This window comes from Phyllostomus hastatus, unplaced genomic scaffold (assembly GCF_019186645.2).
Source record: "Phyllostomus hastatus isolate PE091 unplaced genomic scaffold, TTU_PhHast_1.1 phas_contig_210, whole genome shotgun sequence".
NCBI classification, from domain to species: domain Eukaryota; kingdom Metazoa; phylum Chordata; class Mammalia; order Chiroptera; family Phyllostomidae; genus Phyllostomus; species Phyllostomus hastatus.
In genome coordinates, this window is record NW_025333737.1 from 29,204,610 (window position 1) to 29,228,081 (window position 23,472).

The 23,472-nt window shown below is 53.5% G+C and overlaps 1 protein-coding gene and 2 non-coding genes across 12 annotated transcripts in view; all 3 read right to left on the bottom strand.

Annotated features, from left to right (window-relative positions):
* The window catches only part of MED24 (mediator complex subunit 24), a 30,634-nt gene that overhangs the window by 1,409 nt on the left and 5,753 nt on the right, over positions 1-23,472 (bottom strand). For 4 of the 10 annotated variants that reach the window (XM_045836110.1, XM_045836107.1, XM_045836108.1 and 1 more), the window contains exons 2-24: positions 20,862-21,028; positions 20,691-20,773; positions 12,735-12,773; positions 12,341-12,414; positions 11,748-11,980; positions 11,547-11,603; positions 9,990-10,101; positions 9,672-9,822; positions 9,279-9,392; positions 8,688-8,735; positions 8,187-8,269; positions 7,779-7,865; positions 6,934-7,045; positions 6,308-6,450; positions 5,761-5,798; positions 5,235-5,317; positions 4,702-4,880; positions 4,492-4,591; positions 3,993-4,168; positions 1,834-2,098; positions 1,318-1,499; positions 1,050-1,140; positions 664-763 (exon numbers count right to left, since the gene is read on the bottom strand). In XM_045836110.1, coding sequence (XP_045692066.1) covers positions 664-763; positions 1,050-1,140; positions 1,318-1,499; positions 1,834-2,098; positions 3,993-4,168; positions 4,492-4,591; positions 4,702-4,880; positions 5,235-5,317; positions 5,761-5,798; positions 6,308-6,450; positions 6,934-7,045; positions 7,779-7,865; positions 8,187-8,269; positions 8,688-8,735; positions 9,279-9,392; positions 9,672-9,822; positions 9,990-10,101; positions 11,547-11,603; positions 11,748-11,980; positions 12,341-12,414; positions 12,735-12,773; positions 20,691-20,773; positions 20,862-20,991 — 2,680 coding nt within the window. In that variant the 5' untranslated portion in view covers positions 20,992-21,028. Of the gene's footprint in view, positions 1-663; positions 764-1,049; positions 1,141-1,317; positions 1,500-1,833; positions 2,099-3,992; positions 4,169-4,491; positions 4,592-4,701; positions 4,881-5,234; positions 5,318-5,760; positions 5,799-6,307; positions 6,451-6,933; positions 7,046-7,778; positions 7,866-8,186; positions 8,270-8,687; positions 8,736-9,278; positions 9,393-9,671; positions 9,823-9,989; positions 10,102-11,546; positions 11,604-11,747; positions 11,981-12,340; positions 12,415-12,734; positions 12,774-12,929; positions 13,058-20,690; positions 20,774-20,861; positions 21,074-21,635; positions 21,688-21,719; positions 21,739-23,472 lie in introns of those variants that run through there. The other 6 variants (XM_045836114.1, XM_045836117.1, XM_045836113.1 and 3 more) reach the window with 5 other exon arrangements.
* On the bottom strand, positions 5,394-5,497 carry LOC123817808. Its single transcript, XR_006785520.1, has one exon. It is a non-coding gene; the product is annotated as a small nucleolar RNA SNORD124 (small nucleolar RNA).
* LOC123817809 lies at positions 20,382-20,545 on the bottom strand. The gene has a single exon (XR_006785521.1). It is a non-coding gene; the product is annotated as a U1 spliceosomal RNA (small nuclear RNA).

Consider the following 23,472-nt stretch of genomic DNA (forward strand, 5'->3'; position numbering starts at 1 on the left):
GAGCTGTGCAGACAGGGACTAGGCTGCTTAACCCTCACGCCCCCATTTCACAGACAAAGAAACCAAGGTTCGGAAGTGCCAGGTAAACTAGCCAACGGTCACTGGGTTTGTAGGTGGCGGACCCAGCATCTGTCCCCTGCCCACGCGCAGAGCTGGTTCCCTAGTCCCTAAAAGAAATGTCCGGGCTCAGGAGAAATCTCTAGAAACAGGAAAACTTCAATGCCGCAGGAGCCCTTGGCAGGGAGAGGTAATGACATCTGGGGCAGGCTGGGGGGGGAGGGGTGCCCTCCAGACAGGAAGAGTGAGGAGCAGCCCCAAGTCCCGGCCCTGCCTGCGCCACACCTCAGGGCCTGTTTCAGGGGAAGGAAGGTCAGAGCAGGTGAGTCAATGGTGCAGACTGTGCCCAGGACGGTGAACTCACTGGGGGAGCATGTCATTCCTTCCACCTTGTGGTAAGGGGAGGGGAAGGGCAGCACCGTGCCCTTAGGACTGCATCCGGGTTGACTTTAACCCTCAGAAGAGACCTTCAGCAGCCCACAGGGGACAAAGAGGGGCCCACCCGGCCCACCCTCCCTGACCAGCCTGCAGAGAAGCCTGCCGCTGGGGACGGGTGCAGAGCAGTCCAGGCAGGAGCGACTTCCCAGCCCCTCCTCACACACTCACTGGGACTGGACAGGATGGTGGCATCTTCCTCGTTGGAGCTCAGGAGTCGCATCAGCTTTGAGGGCTGCATGTCGTCCAAGGGGAAGAGGCTGATGTAATCCTGGAGGGCGGGAAACCCACTGTTACCCGGCAGGAGGTCTGGAGCTCAGACCAGAGTGGGAGACGGCCAAGCCCCACAGGCCCTGGTCAGCATCCCCAGGGGGGCCGCCTTCACCCCTCTGACAATCCTGGTGCGAGCCGCTCACGCTCACCGCTGCAGACGTGCGGCCATCAGGCTGCCCCGGGCAGGCGGCCTGCCTGCCTGCCTTTGCCCAGGACACCTCCCAGCCAGAAGAGGCTCAGGAACGTCTGCTGGACGTGAACAAGCGAACGGAGGAGTCCCCTACCTCGATGTCTTCACGGTGTCTCTTCTTTTGGCGGGAGGATGCCTGCCCCTTGTGGGAAGAATAGGAGCTCAGGGCACACCAGACGGCCAGCCTGGCAGAGGGTTCCAGGAAAAGAGGTGAAATCAGGGGGACCCCAAAGGGGGGGTTCTGTGCTCTTGGTGATTGGGCCCCACCTGGCAGTTCCTCCCCACGGCTTGGGTTCCGGGGGGCCCTGGGAAGGGCGCCTGACTCAGGGCTTGGGGACCTGAGGCTCTGCAGAGACTCCTACTTGGCGAGAGCGGTGCCGGGGGGATCCATGAGGCTGTGCCACTTGGAGGAGTCGGTGAGCAGCCCAGGCAGGATGTGGCCCAGCAGCACCAGCGCCACCTGCTGCATGTCCAGGGAGAAGATGGAGTAGAGCAGCTCCACGGCCCGCAGCGTGTGCTCCTTGCGCGTCTCCTTCAGCAGCTCCTGAGTGGGCGGGGGTGGGGCATGCAGGCGCTGAGGCCTGGTCTGGGGCTCTGACGCCCTGCAGCTCCAGGTGGCTCCCTGGGGAGGGACGCAGGGAGCCCCGGCTGCTGCTCCACCCCTCCCACTGCCTCAGAGCCTCTGATCCCCTCCGAGTCCCGAGGGGAGGACCAGCATTTGCGAAGCCTCTCAGAGAGGCACTGGGTGTTGGGCAGTGAGAGATGGGAGCAAGTTTGGTCCTGTCTGGCATTTTCTTGGGCATCTCCCGGAGTCTGAGGACGCCCACCACACCCCATGGGCCCCCTGGGCCTCCCCACGGCCCCCCCACCCCAAGCACCTTAATCAGGTTGTTGCAGAACCAGTAGACGCCTCCCATGTGCAGCAGGGTGTCAAAGATGTGGATGGAGCGACTGTCCACCCACCCCTTCTCCAGCACCTTGGCAAATATGTCCGTCAGCACCTCCTTGATGGGCCGCTTGGGGGGCAGCAGGTTCCAGTAGGGCATCGCGTCCATGCCCGTGGACGGGAACTTGATCTGCGTGGCCGTCTGCTGCAGCACGTCAGCACACATGTGCTCCAGGATGGAGCTCATGATCACCACCCTGGGGGAGGGGAGAGGACCTGAGGCCTGGGCAGCACGGGGTTCAAGGGCTAGGGCGGGGAGGGGAGGAAATACCCAGGCCAGACTTTTCCCAGGGCTTGGGTTACGGAAATACTTCTGGGGAATTAACCCCATTCTACGCTAAGGGAGGAGACAGGAGGAAGTTGCAAACCCCTAGCAGACCTGACCCTGCCAGTCCCGCTCTTGGCAGGACTCTCGCCTGCTGGGCACAGAGCCTACGGGGGGCAGGGGGTGCTCGCCTGCCCCAGGTACTCCAGCAACACGCTCATGTTCCCTCTGTCTCCAACTCGCCCCACCCCCAGGCCCGCCGTGCCAACACTCTCACACAAATAAGAACAATCACTTCCCTCTGGGCTGAGTGAGTGAGGGGGTCCCCGCCCAGCCCTGGCCTCCTCCCAAAGTAAACTGCTCCTTCCAGGACAGGGGCCCCAGGGCTGCCCCGCAGGGGCCTTCCCGGCCCTCGGCAGCTGGGCAAGTACGAGTGTACACCCAGGAATTTTCTCACGAAGGGCCTGGGACTGTGAGTGTGGACCTGGGCTGAGAGCTCATGGTTCCTGGAATGCGGGGCGGCTCTGGGAAAGTCGCCACGACTCTCAGAGCCACTTTTCCCACCTGCGCGGGGCAGCCACGCCCAGCCCCAGCACCCCACCATGCCTCACCCAGACAGGGGTCCGCGTGCCCGTACTGGGCTGCGCGAGAGCGCCTGCTCCGTTACTTGTGGGCAGAGGGCGAGGAGGGAGAGAGAGAAAGGAGGCAAGGGGACACCGGAGGTTCCATCAGCCCTCCCCAGCCTCCTTTCAGCTCGGTCCCCCACGTCTCCCTCCTAGGGCACCCCGAGGGCTGCCGTGGACGCCACCATTCACAGCGCGCCCGTGGGCTCCTGCCCACACCTGTGGCAGCACCATTCACAGCAGCCAGGACGCGCTAGGCACCCAAGGGTCTATCGGCCGATAAATGGCAACACAAAATATGATACGGACATGCAACAGAACATGATTTAGCCTTAAAAAGGAAGGAAATTCTGACGTGTTCTGGGATGCGGCTGAGCCTTGGGGCCCTTTTGCTAAGGGAATCACGGCGGTCACGAAAGGACCAGTGCTGTGAGAGCCCATGCACATGGGCACCTGGAGCGGTGAGGCCCACAGAGACGGGAGGTGGAGCAAAAGGCGGGCACGGGCAGCTGGGGGTGTGGGGAGAAGGGCGAGCCGTGACTTAATGGGCGCAGAGTTCGCGGGGGGAAAACAGGGGCGCCTGTTTCATGACAATGTGAACAGAGGTTAACGCTCCTGAACTACACACCTAAAATGGTTAAGATGGTAGATTTTGTTATATATGTGTATTTTTTGCCATAATTAAAAAAAAAAAAAAAAAGCTTATTGGGTGCGTGAATGAATCAACGCCGCTGAATCCGACACGGCCGAAACCACCGGGCCGGTCCTCTAAGCCCTGGGACAGCCACGGCAGAAGGACGTCACAGAAGACAGCCAGGCGGAGGGCAAGGGGAGTGGGCGGGCTCGAGGCCTGCGAAGCCCACAGACGGGGCCACGGTTTCTAGACAGTGACGCGGCGAAGGCGACCACTCTGCCCTTCTGGCCAGCCAGCTCTCCAGAGCGCGGTCCCCCCCCAAGGGCAGGAGTCGCAGCGTCTGGGGTCTGGACTCCGGGACAGGCCGGCGCTGGGTGAGACGCACACTGAAATGCTGCTGAATCAGTGAGTGAACGTGTGAGTAAGACCATGAGTGAGCAAGGAAGTGAGTGAGTGAGTGAGCGGGGCGTTTGGCAGTGTGAGAGACAGGGTGACCGGTTACCGGAGGGGCTGACTCCTCACAACGGAGCTCGGAGTCCCCGAGGGGCGGGGCGGGCGGGGCGGCTGACCTCTCGTTGTAGAACTGCAGGGTGTTCTCGCTGTACAGGGGCCCCGCCAGCTGGCGGATCATCTGCAGCGACTTCTCCCGCTCGTCCAGCCCCAGCATCCGCACATGGGCCACGAGCCAGGCCACGGCGCACACCGCCAGGCTGCACACCTTTCCCTTGATGTTGTCGGTGATTTTCTGGGAGGGGGCAAAGGGTGGCGGGGTCACCACCTCTCCTTCCCCGCTAGGGGTCTCCCCAGCCTTTGTGGGCCGCTGAGTGCCACGGCGGGGGGGGGGGGGGCCCTGGACCCCACATGCCACACCTCTTCTCACCACACGTCTGACTCCCCAAAATCAGCTGGGCAGGCGGGGTGGCGAGCATTCTGATTACTAGGAAGATCGACACCCAAACATGGGCTCCTGCATTGAGGGCCCTTTTGTTCTTATGAAACACACCCATCTATCAAAGCCTGGCTCTGTGTCCCAGGGAAGAGAGGAGGCTCCTGGAGAAGTGGGGCTACCTGGATGGACTCGAAGGCCAGCACCCCATTCTCCCAGGCATTGAGGATTTCCAGGATGGCGGCTGAAATGCTGAGACAGGCCTCATGCCAGTTCATCTGCCTGCGAGGGGGTGGGGACGGAAGAGGAACCGTCACAGGGGGACGAGGGGCGGGCTGAGGGCGAGGGGCTGGGCACGGCCCCCACCGCCACCCCTGGAGTGGGCCACTGACACCAGCTTCATCTCCGAGGAGTTGTTGAGCAGGGCCACGAGGGACTCCACTTTGGTGGAGTCCGGCCAGAAGCAGGGGTGGTCCGGGTTCAGGATTTTGCCCTCCTCAGGCATGCAGGTCTGGATCCAGGTCTCAAAGAAGGGCACCTCCGCCCCTGTGCTCGACTCGGACAGGATCACCTGGGCAAGGAGGGGGAGAGTCACCGGCCAAGTGGGGAGGGCACAGCGCGCCGCCCCCACGCCAGTGTCTCCCTTTCCCTCCTAAAGAATCCAGGACACACGGGCTAAAGGAGAAAGATTAGGGCCGTGCTGCCACCTGCTGGTCGGGAACGTGGCACTGAAGGACCTGGGACGTGGCCAGGAGGGCATCCGGGAGCTTCTCCTGGTGGGCGCCTGATTTCTGCAGCCAGCTGAACTAAGGGGCGTGGGTGACTGGCAGGGAGTAAGGCTGACCAGGGGGAGAGACACTGGTCATTTCCCTCCCCTTCTCCCCGCCCACTTGGCGCCCCGACCCTGCCGGCCGCTCTCGCTCACCTCCGAGCCGTAGGTCTGGGCCACGTGGCACAGCATGAGGAAGGAGATGTCGAAGAGCAGGGCCCGCACGGAGGCGGGCTTGGCTGCGGACAAGGACAAGGCTGACCCTGCAGTCTGGGCCGGACCGTAGCCCGGGGCCAGGTCAGGAGGGGGTCAGGGTTCACCTCAGGGAAGGTCAGGGACCAAGCGTCTCCTTCAAAGCTCTGAGGCTCAGAATCCTTTTCTTGAGTCTCAATCGAAACATCATCCCTTCCTTGGAATTAAGGACCCCTGACACCCTCCCTCCGCCCGAAACCCAACCCAACCCAACCCTAAGGGGGCGGCAGAGAGGCAAAGGGTGGTTGTAGAAGAACCCTTCTCCCGGGATTACCCTGTTTCGAGCCTCCCCCAAGGCTTCATGGGCCATCCCTCTGGGGAGGAGGCAGCCTCCCGGGACGCACAGAGGCATCCTCCGGCCTCTCGAGCTCTCCCTCCACACCCGCCTTCCAGCGCCACCCAGGCCTGCGGGTGCGCGGGGCAGACTTACTGCTTTCCTCGCTGCCGTGTGTCGTGAACTCATTCAAGCTGTGGAGGGAACGGAGACAGGCCGCGTCAGGCACCGCAGGGGCAGAGTGAGAACGGGGTCGGGGACTCCCCCCACCCGGAGAGACGGTCACTGGAGTCCAATTACAGGTCAAACTTAAAATGAACACCATTGCTACAGAGAAAGGAGCTTCGTTTTTAAAAGATTTCCCAGGCCTAGAGAAGGGCTTACTGAACAGAGCAAAGTTCCGTATTTCAAATGCTAGGTTAACCCAAAAACAGTCAACAGAATTCGAGAGCCCCTGGTTGATGACGGGGTGCACGCGAATCCCTCCGCGCCAACTGTTCGATGCCGCCTCACCGCCTCCAGCTCCTCCGCTGCATCCTGGGCTGCAGACAAAAGAGTCTCCACGTCCCCAGAGACGGGCCTTCTCCCAGGGTCTGCAGCTGGAGGGGAGGCTCTGCCTGGGCCTGAGCGCCCCTGGGGAGACCCAGATCCCAGGCCCTCGCCCCACCCCCACCTCCCCCATCAGAAGCTCAGCCTTCCTTACTTGATGAACTTTCGGGCAAAGGACTTGAGCTTCCCAGTGGCAGCGGCTGCAGCCAGCAACAAATCCAGACTCTTCCCAGACAGCATGTGGCCCAGGACCCCCAGCAGCCCCTCCGGGGACTTGGAGTGGTCTGCGTCCATCGTCTGCGTACACGACAGAAAAACAAGTCCCGAGGAACCCCGACGACCCCCCAGACACAGCCTGGCCACAGCCTCTCTCGCTGCACGTACGCCATGACCGGCACCTCGGTCTACGTCCTTCTGACTCCAGTCTGGAAAACCATTCCCAACCCTGTCCTCCCTCTCCACTCTGTCCCTGGCGACTGACTCGGGGCAACAGCGGTGGGGCTGGGGCGGCGAGGGCTCCGCTATGCGGTCCCTGCTGCTTCTGTGTGAGACGAGCTGAGGGAAGGCACCTACCACGGCGCCCGCTTGCAAGATGCCCAGTAAACACTAGTTTCCAATGCCAGCTTCCCTTGCCTTCCCCATTTCTCTCCTTTCAAGGTAACTGTGTCTAAAAGCCAGGAGAGGGGGAGGTCTATGGCCTCTGTCTATTTACGGAGAAGGAGAGGGAAGACTGGGAAGAGGAGAGAGATGACCCTGGGGGCACAGGAAAGGCGCAAGCACCTTGAGGATGTTGGTGACCGTGGGCTCCGCCCGGAGGATCAGCCCAGGATTGGGCTGGATGTTGGCGTTTTCTCCGGATTTCTGCTGAGGTGCATGTTCCCGGTCTGCTGCACTGTGGCCGTGACCAGTCAGCCAAGGAAGAGAACAGTGGCAGAGGTAAGTTCATGACACGCTCCCCAGGCCAGCCCCAGAAGCACAGGCGCACAGAGGAGGTGGTAAGCACAGGAAAACTTTCCGTGTCACAGTGACATTTATGAAAGTGTGTCCAGTACTGCAATGGCTTCAGTTTGTCGCTGGGCATCACATCTAATTTGAAAGTTCATTGAAGACTTAGGAGGGCCCTGGCTGGTGTGGCCCAGTGGATTGAATGCTGGCTTGCAAACCAAAAGATTGCAGGTTCGAGTCCCAGTTAGGGCATATGCCTGGGTAGAGGGCCAGGCCCCAAGTTGGGGGCGTGCGAGAGGCAACTGCACATTGATGTTTCTCTTGCACAAAGATGTTTCTCTCCCTCTCTTTCTTCTTCCTTCCTCACCCCTCTAAAAACAAATAAATAAAATCTTTAAAAAAAAACTCTTCACTTAAAAAAAAAAAAAGACTCAGGAGGAAGATGAAGGACTTTGACTGGGATCACAAAGGAGGCCGAGAGTGAAAGCATGGCACCTAAGAGGGCAGAACCCTAGTCTGCGGAAGTCAGTGCCTCCTGCTCCTGGCGAACACAGGCCTGGCCCCAGTCACCTGCAACCCAAACTCTGGATGGAAGGGGGAAAGGCAGCCAGCAGCCCAATCTGGACGAGACAGAGGGAGGGCGAAGGGGCCTGGACCGACCCGAGGGAGCTCACACTTACCGCTTGGCCATGAGGTTGTTCACGCTGGCCTCAGACAGAAGGCCCTGCTTCCTGCACTCTTGAAGGAGGAAGTCTGTGAAGTCACAGCTGTGAGGGGAGAAGATGGTGAGGGACTGGGCACAGAGCAGGGGTGCCTGAGGGGCAGCAGCAATGGGTCCCATCCGGCTACCCCCACTCCTTTTGGACAAAGAACATCTGCAGTGCCAGAGGGAAGGCAGAGGGTAGAGGGTAGAGGGGCTCGGGCACTGGGCCTACGGGAACTACTCTACTGGAACTACGGGGTCTGCTGCCTCCTGCTCCCGCCAAGGGGAGCGAACAATGAGACAGTCCTTCGAGGCTTATCCGACACAGGAGGGCAGCAGAAGAGCCCAGGGCACCTTCCAGCAGAGGGAAGCAGGGGGTTCATACTTGCAGCGCTGGTCAGCTTTGTCCAGCAAGGGTGTGAGCTTCAGCAGGAACTCAAAAGCACAATTGACATCCTCGGTAAAGTCCTACAAAGAGCCAGAGAGGGCCGTCCGGCTTCTAGATCTTCCTCCCTGCCACAGCCTGCGATGCAGGAACCCAGGGACGCCATTTGGTACAAAAGCCTGCAAGCCCACATGCCCACCCACTGGCTTCCAGGGCCTGGGGGGGGGGGGGGGCGGGGCAGGGTGTCACCACACATGGCTGTCCTGGCCCCCCATCATCAGACAACCTTGCCTCCTGAGTGGCCTGGCGGCCTTCTGTCTGGGGACTGGCTGCATGCGTGCATGCAATGCACACACATGCGCAGGTGCACTCCCGCTTCCCTTCCCCCAGATGCAATGTGCTACTGCGCAGTCAGGCGCCCTCCCCTGCCCTTGCTTCTCCAGGGCGGAAACAAGGACCCACCTATTCCCCTGCCCCCTCCATCTCATTTCCTCTGCTCACCTTGTCCCCGTGAGAGTACTTCTTCAGTTTCACCAGAACCTGTGGAATCTAGGGGATGAGACGGCGGGGGGGCGGGGCGGGGAGGCAGAAAGCATGAGTTCTTCTCTTTCACCCAGGACTAGAGGCATCCTCTCTAGCCCCCTGCTCCGGGCAGAGAGACAGGAACACTCCTGCCTGAAAGCGAGCATTCCTGGAACCCAATCAGAAAGCTGACAGGTACCCACAGGCCTGGTGCTGTCAGCCTCCAAGTCACAGGGACCCCCCACCCCCCACTGCTGGCTCAATGGGGAGGTGCCATCCGCAAAGGTGGAACTCCTGCTTCAAGGACCCGGGCCCACTGCCCTGCACAGTCAGGTTACAGACTGATCCAAGCAGCACCTGTGCGCTAAGAAACAGCAGAGACCTGCCAACCGAGCTAAATATGGCCCTGGGACTTTCAGAGAAAATAATCGATGGGAACTTGTGCTGGGGGATCTGGCAGGCTGGGCGTGATGCCAGCGGGAAAAACACAGGGCAAAGGTCCAGAGTGTCGCTGCTTTTCCCAAGCACCATTCCTAAACTGGCTGTCCTGCTGCTCCACGCCCCAGGTACCTTGAGGAAGGTAAAAGCTGTCCACTTGAGCTCCTCCGTACCCTCGGGAGACTCAATGAGTCCAACAAGGCAAGCTTTCCAGATCTCCAGGACAAACAGCGGGGTGGGGATATGCTGCAGGAACATCCAAAGGCCAGGCGTTACAGAGGCCCCATTTCCCCCTTCACCTTCTGCGGCCCCCGGGGATCAGGCTGGGTCAGGGACTGCGCAACAACACAGGAGTGTGAGGCCCAGGGACGTCAGGTGAGGCGGCGGAACCCCGCAGGCCTGGGGTCCACTTCCCACCACGAACGGGAGAAACCCAGTCTCTCCCAGAAGGACCACAGGAACCCTCCCTCCCGCCCCCAAATGACCGGCCGCCTTGGGGACAGACAGGCAACACGGGCCCCCCACCTGCATGCGTTTCACCATCATCAGCTGCTCCACCAGCGGCTGCGTCTCGCCTGTCAGGTTCATGGTGCCCTCGAGCAGGACCAGCGCGTGGACCGTGGGGAAGCCCGTCTTGTTCGGCTGCTCGGAGTGCACAGACAGCATCGTGGGGATGCTGCGGGCACAGAAGCACAGGGGGTGGTGTCTGGTGAGCTAGGAAGAGCTGGAGAGCAGGTGAGAGCAGGTGAGAGCAGGGGGGTCGGGGCCAGGTGCCACATGGTCCCACCCCTACCCAGGGCCTCCCGCCCCTCCCGTCACCACGACCGCCCTGGCAGCCTGTACCTCCTGATGAGTGTACCACACTGCTCAGCCTGGCTGCGGAGCTGGGGGTTGCTGAGATTGGCCAGGATCTCCCCAAGCTTCAAGAGAGAATGCTCGATGGCTGTCCAGGAGGCTGGCAGAGAAAAGGAAATGCAGAAACATGATGGGAAGCAGATGGGAGGAGGAGGGTGGCTCCAAGCTCCTCGATTTGGGGGAGGAGGCTTCCCCTGGGGGCGACATGGAGGCTGGGGCCTGGGGGGACGCATGCACTGTTTTCAGAAGGCAGGTGTGTACCAACAGTGAAGCCTCTAGAAACTATTCCCAGAGGCCTGACATTTCAGGGGGTGCGTGCAGCCAACTTGAGACTAGATGTGCCCTAACACAGGCAGTGGCAGAGAGAGGTGGGGGGGGGGGCACAGGGGCAGGGGGAGCCCAGTGGCTGGAACAGGGGGGTGGCCGCAAACCACCGCAGGGATGTGCCAGCCTTGCAAGCAGCCAACACGCTCCAAGCCGGCCAAGCTGGACTCCTGCACAGCCGTCGGTGTTCTCCCCCCACTCCCTCCCCGTCCGGGCCTTCGCTCCAGCCGCCCACCCCCTGAACCGCCCCCTCACTCACCCTCACCCCTCCAAACTCTCCCTGCCCTTCAAGCCGCTGTCGGAGCCCCTGCTCCTTTAACAACTGACCCAACTGGTCCACCCCACTGACCTCTCCTCCTACATGCCTAAACTCTCGGTCTGTACTGCATGGTTTAGTGTTTAATTCTAAGTCACTCATCCTAGCTCCCATCCCAGAGGCTCAAATGATGAATAATGGCTCCAACTAGCCCACTAACCTCCATGTAGCATAGAGGGGAAAACCAAAAAGATAAGACTTGAGATCCATTAAGATTAAGTTAAATATTCATTCATTTCTCGGCCAACAAGCACGTGTCAAGTGCTCAAGATACGTGAGAAACTGTCAACGTAGCCCATTTTTACAAGGTGGTCACCTTTCTGCACTTTCCACAGGTAATAAAACATATTTTGAGAAGTAATAAATCTGCCAACCCTATGACAAGTTCTTCGACCAGGTCCTGAAGACCTGGAGGTAACCCATCCTAATCCTCTCACTACTGGAGAGCAAGGGCCCCGGGGGTGGCCCCGAGCCACAGCAAGACTGCGGCCCTCAAGCCCCAGATCCGGAATATCGGAGTCTTCCCTCCCGTCCGGTGATCTGTCTGGTCTCACGCTCTGGAGGGTTCCAGTATTTAACATGTGCACTTGAGTCAAGAGGTACACGGCGCAGCAGGCCTGACAGCAGGCAGGCGCCGTGTTGAAAGGACGTTTTAGGCAATGCTCAAACACAAGAGCTGTTTGTTTTTCAGATGATCAGTAACATGGAGGCAAACACAAGGATGGATCATGTGCTCGCGCTGTCCCCTAACTCTCTCCGCGTACACTGCACGCTAGTCTTGCTCCCCACTGGCACGTATACTGGTTGAGGGCAGGGACCCTGCCACATGCTCCTCCGGGAGCCCCCCGCCCCCCGCCCCCAGCACCTGGCACAGTGCTGGGCATACAATAATGCTCAGTAAATACCTGTTGGTTGATTGGCTCGGGTGCCACCCTGCCCAAGTCCCTGGGATGTATGCAATGCTTATGGGGAGAAAAAAAAGGAAGTGGGATGATTTCAGATCCTCTCGGAAAGAAGTGGGATGCCATCCTGCCTCTCCCCTCTCGATTAAAGGACCAGATTTGGGAGCAGTGGCAGGTGGGGCTCAGGGGAACGCGGGGACATACAGGCCTCCTCTAGTTTGGCGATGTGGAGCAGGGCCCGGTTCTTGGTGCTGCTGAGGGTCTTCTCCAGGCGCTGCAGGCACATGGCAAGCTGCTTCTCTCCAGCGGCTAGAGTGCCAGCCTCCAGACCCTCCTGGAGCCGCTCCGCAGAGGCTGCAGTGCAGCGCAGCAGCCAGTGGAGGGCGCTGAGAAGGGCCCGGCACAGCCCGATGCACTCCTCGGCTTTGCCGTGACAGCTACGGGGAAGGAGGCAAAATCTGTTTCTGCTCCAAAGGCTGAAATCTGACCTACACCAATGTTCCCCAGAGTGCGCGGCACTCCCCTTCCAGGGAAGAGAGTTAGGAAGCTAGCCAAGGCCTGGGGAAGACAGCCCCGTCGGCTTCCACTGAACGAGATTCCGAGTGAGCTACTCCAATTGTGAAGGGGCATTTTTGTCCTAAGGAATACACGGAAAAGGATGGGGATGGGCGGGTGTGGGTGAGCAGGGGGGACGAAGTGCGGGAAGCCACAGGACTGAGCTCAGGCTGTATTCTCAGGAGCTCTCCTTGACACTGAGCTAACGCTAGAGGCTATGAGCCCCTGACCCCTGCCATTACCTCAGTCGGTCGCAAAACATGTCCATGATGTCCAGCAAAGCCTGGACACACAGGTCCCGGGAAAAGTCATCGAACTGCGGGAAGAACAGCAGTGATGCTCCAGAACGTCCCAGTCAGGCCCTGGTCTCACACGAGAGGCAGACAGGACGCTCAGGGTTCCTGCTCATCTTTCCTCCCACCTCGGGTTTCAGACCGGGTATCCCTTCAACGCTGGAAATCCGCTCCCCACTGCCAGCCCCTGCTTCCCAGGGTGCCCCTCCCTCCGGCAGAAAGCAGCAGTGCCAACCTGAGCGGTCACACGATCGGAGCAGTCAAGGAGGTGGGGCCCCTTCTGTCACTACCATCTCTCTGTCCCCCTGCCCCCCACCTAGCTTGTGAGTGGCTGCGGTCATACCTTACTGATAGCTGTGAGGACAGAGGAGTAGGACACCATCTGCAGGGAAAGAAAAAAGATAAAAGTTCAGACGACTGGTGACCCACAGTTGGGAGGAACAAACGCTGGTACTTAAAGCCACTCGCTGCAGTTCCCCTAAAGCCTCGGCCCCCCCAGGGGGCCTTCCCCGCCCCACTCAGGGAGAGGCAGGCACACCGGGCACGGTCCCGTTCCTCCTCCTGTTGGACTCGCCACAGATGACGTCACAGCATAAATCCACTGAGCAGATTTGAGGGTGTTCCAGGCTCCGGGTTTCACCGTCCATTACGTACAAGGTCGACAGACTGCCAGCGGGCAGGAGATGGGTCAGGACCTGGGTTGCGCTCCTGCACCCCACACCTCCGTGACTTCTCTGGGACAGGGTCTGGGGACACGCGCACAGCTCCTGCAGTGACTAGGGAGTGACTGCACCTTGAAACAGGCAGTGATTTTCATTATGCACACTCTCACTCGTCTTCCTAGGAGTTACTCTCCAGGACACCTTCTCCGATCAACTGCAGCCCCCCACCCAGAGCTGAAACCCCCCCTCCACGCTCCAAGCAATCGCCTGCGTCCATCACGGCACAGCTGGTACCTGCTGAGCCCACCAAACGAGGCGCTCCTTGAGGACGACGATACTTGTACTCAGTGACCCATGAACTTGGCGATAACGCTTGTACAACAAGTAAGTACAAAAACACACCCTTAGATCGGCACTTCCCAAAGTATCTCCCAAAGCTGCACTGTGCATCAGACATGCCACTAGTCACACGGTGGCTTTTTAAAGTTAAACAACACTGAAAATTCAGTTCCTTCACCAGACTAGCCACATTTCAAGTGCTCAGTGGCCGCATGCGGCTAAAGGCTACTACTGTATGAGACAGCAGAGATACAGAACATTCCTATCACTGTAGAAAGTTCTACCGGGCGATGCTGTTCCAAAGGGTCCAGAGGGTGCTCAGAAATTCGACACACACACACACACACACACACACACGCACAGCTTCCGTGTGATGTGCATTGGAAAAACCCTGGATTAAACATACATAAAGAGCTTTCTTTAAAGTAAGGGTTCTTTCAGTCAAGAGCTTGCTTTACTGCAGGACTTCTCTGACCCACACAATATTCTTGTATAAAATGAGAATTTCTCAGATGACTGGGGATGAAGCAAGAAATGCTTTACAAACTCATCTGACCAAGGACTCTCATTTAACTAGTATTTCCAAAATACATTTTGGGAAATTCCACCTGAAAAGTGAGCTTCCTAGGAATAGAAATAGTGATAAATTTCTGTTTCTCTAGAACTTAGCCTGGGGCCCAGCAGATGGTGTGTCCTCTGTAAGCTTTTATTGCTTTGGACTGATGAATTCTAGTAACATTGTGGAAAAAAAATTTTACCTTAAAACAAATTTCTATTAGTAAAACCTATTTATCACCACAAAATTAGAAATATATAGTTCAAAAGAAATAATTTGTCTTGAATAAAATTAAGCTTTACAGGAAATCTTTCAAGCTGTCACATTTTAAAAAATTACAATTATAGCATGCTGATAAAATGTGAGTAACACCATAGAAGACAGCCACAGCCCTGACTGATGTGACTCAGTGGATTGGATGTCATCCTGCAAACGGAAAGGTCGCCAGATCGATTCCCAGTCAGGGGACACGCCAGGGGACACGCCAGATCGATTCCGGGCCAGGTCCCCAGTTGGGGGCATGCGAGAGGCAACTGATCCATGTTTCTCTCGCACACCAATGTTTCTCTCCCTCTCTTTCTCCCTCCTTTCCCCTCTCTCTAAAAATAAATAAATAAAATCTTAAAAAACAAAAAAAAAGTCAAAATCATATACTCAAAACCAGTGACAAAACACACCCAATAAAAAAGCAGAATACAATGACAGAAGCTGTCGAGAGAATTAATTACCTGCCTTGTGGGTTGTCTTCACTAGAAAAATAAAAATTTCCAAAGATTTAAGAAGAAAGCTAAGTCCGCCTCAATGACCTCAGCATAGTGAATTTCACGCACGTGGCAATACCTTCCCTGTCTCATCTCCCCCCCACGTGAACAGACTGCGGTCTGTTCAGACATGTTCAATATTCTCAGATAAACAGGTGCGGGACACACAGAAGACGCAGACGCACAATCAGCGGTCAGTGCCACCCTCAGCAGGACGACTGCGAAGCCAGCACTGGTGTCTCTCGGCGATCAGAAAGTTGGGAGCCTGCCTGGGCAAGATGACCACAGCGTTCCAGGCGAGTGTTTGTTTATTTATAACTGATGTCCCCATAGCGAGGGCTTGGCAGAGAACTGAACCTTTCTGGATACCGACCTGAAGGGGGAGCTGGGTGTTCCCACTACAGACGGACCCCAAACTGCCAGAAGAGAAAATCCCAATTCTGTATGTTCTGAAGGATGTCATTAGGTATACTAGGTTTATACGGTCTCTGAAGTCAAAATTCTGTCCAGTAAATCTTTGCTAACAGTATCAATAAAGCACTTCTACTCTAGAGACCTAAAAATACTTTCCACATGGTGAACAGTTTTTCACAGCAGGGTCTGACCTATTCCAATCTTAATACATCCATCCACGCGGGAGCTGGAACCACCACCAGCCCGAGGCTGGGACCGTCTGCACGGCCCTCCGAGCACCTGGCGAGCCCAGACTGGCCCCGCGGCTGCTCTCCAACCCCCTCCGCTCTCTGCATTCAACACTCCGGCTGCTCTTGAGTGCCCTCTCCATACACAGCCCTGGACCAAAGAGCCTCTTGACTCTGAAGGAAAAACAAATTACTAATTTTGCATAGCACTTCATAAGTCATGAAGGTCTTTCATGTTTGTTTATTTCTCCTTTCGGCCTTTCTCCTTCTTGCTTCTCCCATCAGTGTTTATACATCTCGAGATTCTTCTATTTTTAAAGGAACCTCCCGCAGACCCCGCAGTTCCAACCAGCCATCACGCTCCCTCCTGCTCTCCACAGGCGTAAGTTCTCTACACTCACTGTGTCTACCTCCCACCTCCCGTCGGCAGTTCTACCCACTCCAATCACTTGTCCTTCCCGCTGCAGGAATCCTCTCATTAAGCTCATCAGCAAACTCTTGTTGAACCCCATGGGCAGTTCTCAGTTCTGATCTCACTGACTTCCCAGCAGTACCTAACACCGGGAAACACCCCCTCACTCTTCAGTCCTCTCCTTCCTCCTGGTGCTGTTCTTTTAAAAACAAAACAAACAAAAAAAGGATTTATTTATTTTTAGAGAGAGAGGAATGGAGGGAGAAAGAGAGGCAGAGAAGCATCAATGTGTGGTTGTCTCTTTTGCAAACCACCACCCCCCACCCCCACACTGGGGACAACACAGGCACATGCCCTGACTGGGAATGGAACCCATGACCCTTTGGTTTGCAGGCCCGCACTCAATCCACTGAGCCACACCCGGCAGGGCCAGGGCTTTTCTTGGTACCACCCTCTCCTGCTTCGCTTTGCTTTTCTTCTCTCCTCGCTGACTCCTTCTTTTCAGACTCCTATAAGGAATTCTTGTCTTGTATATGTTCCTTAAAGGTGATTGGTTCCTCAGGAATTCGGCTTGGGTCACTCCTTTCCTTGCTTACTCTCCATGCTCTCTGGGCACTCTCGCCAGGACCCATAGTTTCAATTTCCATCTGTAGATGAACACTCCGAAATCAACAGCTCTAGTCCGGGCCTCTGCTTATGAGTTTCAGACATGTACGTTCAACTGCCTACTGAGTGTCCTCTCGGAGCCCACAGAGACACCTTAAATGCAACGAGGCCAAATCAAACATGCCATCTCCACCCCTCACCTGCGTGCCAGCCATAACAGCAGTCCTGCTCTACTCCCACTGTCTTCCTACGATCCTGTCGCTTGCCCAGTCCTCGAAACCAGAGACTGAAGACACACGAGCTTGGATTTCTTCCTCCCCCTCTCATGCCTCTCATCCAGTTCATCACCGGTCCTCTCAATGCCACCTCCTAAATTGTTCTTGAATTCATCTTTTTTTTTTTTTTTTCTGCTGCCACTTCCCAACTTTATGCTGATATCACCTTTTACCTGAATCACTGCAACAGCCTACATCAGGGGTTGGAAAGCTATGGCCTGCAAGTCAGATCTGGCTTCTCACCTTTTTACTATAAATAAAGTTTTATCAGAACACAGGCATGTCCACTTGTTTACATATTATCTACATCTGCTCTCAAGCTACAATGACAGAATAGTGGTGACAGACCCACACGGCCTACAAGACATAAAGTATTTACTATCTGGTCCTTTATAGAAAAAATATGCCAGGCTAAATGGTCTCCCTGACTTCTGCCTTACCCCCCTCCAACTCATTCTTCAAACCACAAACAGAGTGATGTTTCTAAAGTTAATCCAAGGCCCTGACGGATGTGGCTCAGTGGACTGGGCATCAACCTGCAAACCAAAGGGTCGCCAGTTTGATTCCCGCTCAGGGCACATGCCTGGGTTGCGGCCAGGTCCCTGGCTGGGGGTGTGTGAGAGGTAGTCAATCTATGTTTGTCTTTCACATTGATGTTTCTCTCCCTCTCCTTCCCCCTCACATCTCTCTAAAAATAAATAAATAAAATCTTTTTTTAAAATAAATAAATAAATAGCCGTGGCTGGAGTGGCTCAGTGGATTGAGTGCTGGCCTGCAAACCAAAAGGTCACTCGTTCGATTCCCAGTTAGGGCACATGCCTGGGTTGTGGGCCAGGTCCCTGGCTGAGGGCACATGAGAGGCAACCACACATTGATGTTTCTCTCCCTCTCTTTCTTCCTCCCTTCCCCTCTGCCTAAAAATAAATAAATAAAACTTTTAAAATAAATAAATAAATGAAATAAAGCTAATCCACAAACTCCCCAAATCCACAAAGTTAAAGAAATCCCAATCAAAATGTAATAGGATTTTTAAAAGGAACTCAAGAAGTTGATTCTAAAATTTGTATGGAAATGAATGCCTAAAAACAGTCAAGAAATTTTTGAAAAATAAAACTACAGGAAGACTTGCCTAGACAGATAGCAAACATACTATAAAGGTATAGTAACTGAAAAAGTAAAACACTAATGCAAGAAAAGACAAAGATATCAACACAATATATTAGAATACCAAGGCCCTAGTTGGTGTGGCTCAGTGGATTGGAGTGCCAGCCTGCAAACTGAAAGGATGCCAGTTCGATTCCTGGGTTGCAGGCCAGGTCCCACCTGGAGACATGCAAGAGGCAACCTATTGATGTGTCTCTCCCACATCGATGTTTCTTTCCCTCTCTTTCTCCCTCCCTTCCCCTCTCTCTAAAAATAAATAAGTAAAATCTTTAAAAAAAGAAAAGAAAAAGATCAAAGCTATGAATATTAAAATGGCAATAAATTCATAACTATCAACAACTGAATATAAAAAACAAACTAAGCAAATAAGCAGAACAGAAACAGAATCATAGAAAAGAAGATCATTTGGAGGGTTATGGGGGGGGAGAACTGGGGAAAGGGTGCAGGGATTAAATACAAATTGGTAGGTACAAAATGACAGGGGAATGTTAAAAACACTATAGGAAATGGAGAAGCCAAAGAACTTACATGCATGACACATGGACATGAACTAAGGTGGGGGATTGCTGGAGGGAATGGGGGTTACTAGGTGGAGGGGGGCAAGGGAGAAAAATTGGGACAACTATAATAGCATAATCAATAAAAATATATTTTAAAAACAGAAAAAACAAAAAAGTAAAAACTAAAAGTGAAGTCCTGGCAGAAATTAGAGAATATATTTTGATCCTTGAAGCAGGCAACTACTTAAGTAAGAAAAAAGCCACACAGGAAAAGAAGTGGTTAAATCTTGCAACAAAAACATTTTAAAAAGTGATAGAAAAATTTAAAATATCTATAACAGAGAATGATTACAAAATAGATTATATTAAAAGACACTTAAAAATCAGCAAGAATTCTTCTTGAAGTGATGAAAATGTTCCAAACTGATTCTGGTGATGGTTGTACAACTCTGAATATTCTAAAAGCTAGTGAGTTTCATACCTTAAATGGGTAAATGGTGTATATAGTACATGATTTATATCTCAAACAAAGCTGTTACCAAAAAAAAAAAAAAAAAAAGAAAAGAAGCAAACAATAGAAAAATGGGCAAGCCCTGGCTGGCGTAGCTCAGTGGATTGAGCACAGGCTGCGAACCAAAGTGTTGCAGGTTCAATTCCCAGTCAGGGCACATGCCTGGGTTGCAGGCCATGACCCCCAGCAACCGCATATTAATGTTTCTCTCTCTCTCTCTCTTTCTCCCTCCATTCCTTCTCTAAAAATAAATAAATAAATCTTTAAAAAATTAAAAAAAAAAAGAAAAATGGGCAAATGGTATACATAAGTAATTCACAGAAGATATGCATATAAAAATATGCTCAACATCACAGTCATGGAAATACATAATATAGCATGATGTTATTTTTTGCTTCTCTGGAAAAAAAAGATAAGATTCTATCCAGCATTGGCAAAGGTGCATAGAAATACTGTCAAACACTATGGAGGGAAGTGTAAATTGAGACGACCCTTTTTGGAGAGCAATGTGCAGGATCTACAATTCAACTGGTAGGCAACTCTCCCAGCCAGCAATTCCATTTCTAGGTATCTAAATGAGGGAAACATTCCCAGATATGCAGAGAAGTATAAGGATGTTCAGTGAAATGTTGATTACAGCAGTAAAAAATTTGAAACACAACCAAATTACAGTACATATGGAACATTAAGCAGCAATTAAAAAGAATAAGATAGATAAATATGTGCTAATATGGAAAGCAGATATGATGCTAAGAGGAAGTACAAGAGCTATGCACCGAGGGATACCACTCATCAATTTAACAGAAGAATGAACTGCTGACATACACAACAACATAGATAAAGCTTAAAAACATTTATATTAAATTAAAGAGCGTATACAGCCCTGGCTGGGGTAGCTCAGTAAATTGAATGCTGGCTTGTGAACCGAAAGGTCACCAGTTTGGTTCCCAATCAGGGCACATGCCTGGGTTGCAGGCCAGGTCCCAAGTTGGGAGCATGTGAAGGGCAACGGATTGATGTTTCTCTCACACATGCATGTTTCTCTCCTTCTCTTTCTCCTTCCTTTCCTCTATCTTTAAAAATAAATAAGATCTGTTAAAAAAGTATACAGAAGGTCCTGAGATGACAACTGCTGCCCTAACCATACCAAATTATTTTCAGCTCCTAAACAGCATCGTGTGATCGTCGTTTCCCAGCCTTTGCACATGCTTTTCCCTCTACTCTGTACACTCTCATCAGTCTGCCTGGCTAACTCCTATTCAACATTCATGTCTTGGTGTAAACATCACACCTCCCGCCCTGATTGTTCAGAAGGATCAGGTGCCCCTCTCACGGAGTCCCATAGCACTCTGTCCTAGCAGTTATCATAAGCCTACCCCGTGACTGACTGCTTATTTATTCTCTATCACCCACTAAATATTTTGGGTACTGGGACCAGATCTTGTACACAGCCATATCCCCAGGGCCTACAGCACTGGCTGGCACATACAAGCATTCATAAGTATTTATTGTGTAATAAATTAATGTAATATTCATTACAGCCTATGAAGTATTATTTTTTCCCAGGGGAGAGTACGAATGCAGCCCCCCACTATCACCAATTACGCAGTCAGGTTTCCCACATGTGGGGAAACCACAGGGGTCAACACATCTGGAGTGCAATGAGTAAGCCTCGCCCTGGGAAAAGCACCTTCATGATCATGGTATCTCCCCAGCCAGGTACGTATGCACGGTTATTCTTTTCACGTGAAAGCTCAGGCTCAGAAAAGCGAGGTGTTCCAACAAATTCACCCAGACAGTATGTGCTGACAGCTGTACTCCAAATCATTCACCTGCAAACGCTCACTCTCTGGAATAGACAGGGCGGTTTACCTGCGAACTAATGGCATACTTCAGGTAGGACAGGATGAGAGGGTTGGGGGAAGGTCCAATCATGGCCTGCTCCAGTAGTGCTTCTGCAGGGGGAACAACAAAGTAAGACTGTGTCATTACAGCTTTCCTGGATTTAGCTCTCTCCTCCTTCCTTCCTACTTCACTTGAGACCTGCTAGGTTGAGAATGTCCCAGGTGGCTCCTTTCGGAAAGAATCTCTTCATGTTGACTGCCCACTGGTAGTCACTCCACCGCTCCTTCCAGGCTTGCAAAAGGGCTTGCTTCAGGTTCACCACCTTCATGATTTCACGCTGAGGAGGCAGGGCTGGTGGCAGTCAGCTGTAAGGTGGGGAAAATCGAAGATGAGAACAGGAAGAGGAGATTCTGAGAAAAAGAACAGGGGAGAGCAGAGTTAAATGGAACGGAGAAGATACAGGAAGACTTAAGGGAGACACTGGAACTAAAAAGGAGCCCTGGATGCTGTGGTTCAGTGGATTAAGTGCAGGACTTCGAACCAAGGGTCGTGGGTTCAATTCCCAGCTGGGGCACATGCCTAGGTTGCCGGCCGGGTTCCCAGTGAGGGGCACTCCAGAGGCAGCCACACACTGATGTTTGTCTCCCTCTCTTTCTCCTTCCCTTCCTCTCTTAAAAACTGAAAAAGAAAAATGGGAAGGGAGCTGGTGAGGATCCCGTCAGGATCTTCCCTCCTGAACCACCCTTTCTTAAACTGGAGCACTGAAGAGGGTGCCAAAAGGCGAGTTAAAGAGGGCAGCAAAGGGTTAAGTCAGTTCTGGTTGCCTAGTTACTCCCTTAGCTCTGGCTCCGTCCCTCAGGCACTACCACCCCAAATCTAGATCCCCCCAGATCCCCCCCATTTCCTCCACCTTCCCCAACCCTGTAACTATAATTCCCTATTTCATCCACCACCTCCCCAAACTAAACCTACCGGACAATTTAGTTCTAGGTCCTAGGGATCGCCATTTTGGCACTTATCAAAGAGCTACTTTTCTATTGGCTGGGAGTAACGTACTTGAACCAATGCCGCAAGAGGCAGGTCGCGCCACGATGTTTTCTGGGAAATGTAGTTTCTAGGACTGAGCTAGCGAGGAAGACGAGTAGAGAGCCCACATTCTCTCTCTCCTTCCGGAAGGACTTTGTAGGAGCTAAGGTATCTAGGGACTCTGGTCGGGTGAGCGGGGAGGCCTCTCGAACGTCCGCTCGCGGTCCGGCGTCGCCCAATGACGTCACTGCCGCCCGTATTTAAATCCTATTCCCACACTCCTTCATTACCCGCTAGTTAGTCGGCACTTTAAGGGGGTGGCGTTCGTTTAGCAATGCGTGTCCTCTTTCCTAGCTAGCCCTTTTTTTTAAAAAAAGTACTTTTCTAAACCTCTGGGTTTACCAGAGCTCTTCTCTTTCCACACCTGAGGCGATTGTGAGGCTTCGTCAGTTTTACACACATCACCACTTCACCCCCAAACCCAGCAGTCCTCCCAAAATCTGACCTTGCAGACTATTTGAATACTGGGAGAGGCAGAAGGAAAGTAAGGAGGAAACGGAAGTTAAGGTTAAAGATTTTATTTACTTATTTTTAGAGAGGGAAGGGAGGGAGAGAGAGAGAGAGAAACATCAATGTGTGGTTGCTGGGGGCCGTGGCCTGCAACCCAGGCATGTGCCCTGACTGGGAATCGAACCTGCGATGCTTTGGTTCGCAGCCCGCGCTCAATCAAAATTTTTTTAAAAAGTCTGAGAAACTGTTGTAGCCAAGAGGGCCTTAGGAGACGTGATTAGTAATGGTAACTCTGTATCTTGGATGTGATCCTCCAACAGAAGAAGCACTTAGGTGGGAGCTAAGAAATCTGACTAAGGAATGGACATTAGTAAATAACAATGTGTCGATACTGGTTCAATTGTAACAATTGTAATTGTAACAAATGTACTATACTAATTGTAATTGTAACAAATGTACAAAAGGGAAAATTGGGTTTGGAGTAGTAGGGACCCTCTACTATCTTCAATTTTTTTCCCTGTATTTCTAAAACTATTCTTTAAACAAAAAAAGTTTATTAAAAACAATGTGATGTCTCGCTTGTCCTCTGGAACCATATGGTAGATACTTACGTCCATGGCTTCAGCCACTGGCCCTTCTTTCCCCCTCAGTGAGAAGCCCAAAAGCAAATGCTAACCACTTCTGATCCAGTGTGTGAGCGTCCCTAGACACGGCTCTCATCCTTGCCCTGTCCTGTGTGGATGGGCTGCCCCTCGCCTTTACAACCAGGAACAAGAGCAAAGATGGAGGCCCCAGCTAGCACCCTGCTGCCACTCCTATTTTCAGCTCCCCATCCCATACCCTGAGCCGCTCGATATCCTAGTACGAGCTCCAAATTCCCCAACAACCATTCTTGGGCCACCCTTTCAGTGGCAAAATGAGTCCTCGGGGAAATGAATCTGGGAGAGCAGCCCATTCAGGCTTGGGAAGCAAACTTGTGGCCCTTAGGACAAGACATAACAGGACCCTGGGTATCTGGAACGTAGTTAAACAAGGAGACAAGGACTCCTGTTCTGCAGGGAAGAGTGCAGCTGGAAGGAGGCCAGATCGCATCCCTCTAAGGGCATGACTGCTTACAGCGGAGATTCCCCCTCCCAATACACCCATCCATCCACACCCCCCCCCCAATTCTGCTCCCTTTTGTGCCTGCCTGAGTGGTACCATTGGGGAACAGTGTTTACACAAAACAGCTGCCAAATATGTGTAGCCAAAGCTTCCAAAGCAGGAAGGAGAG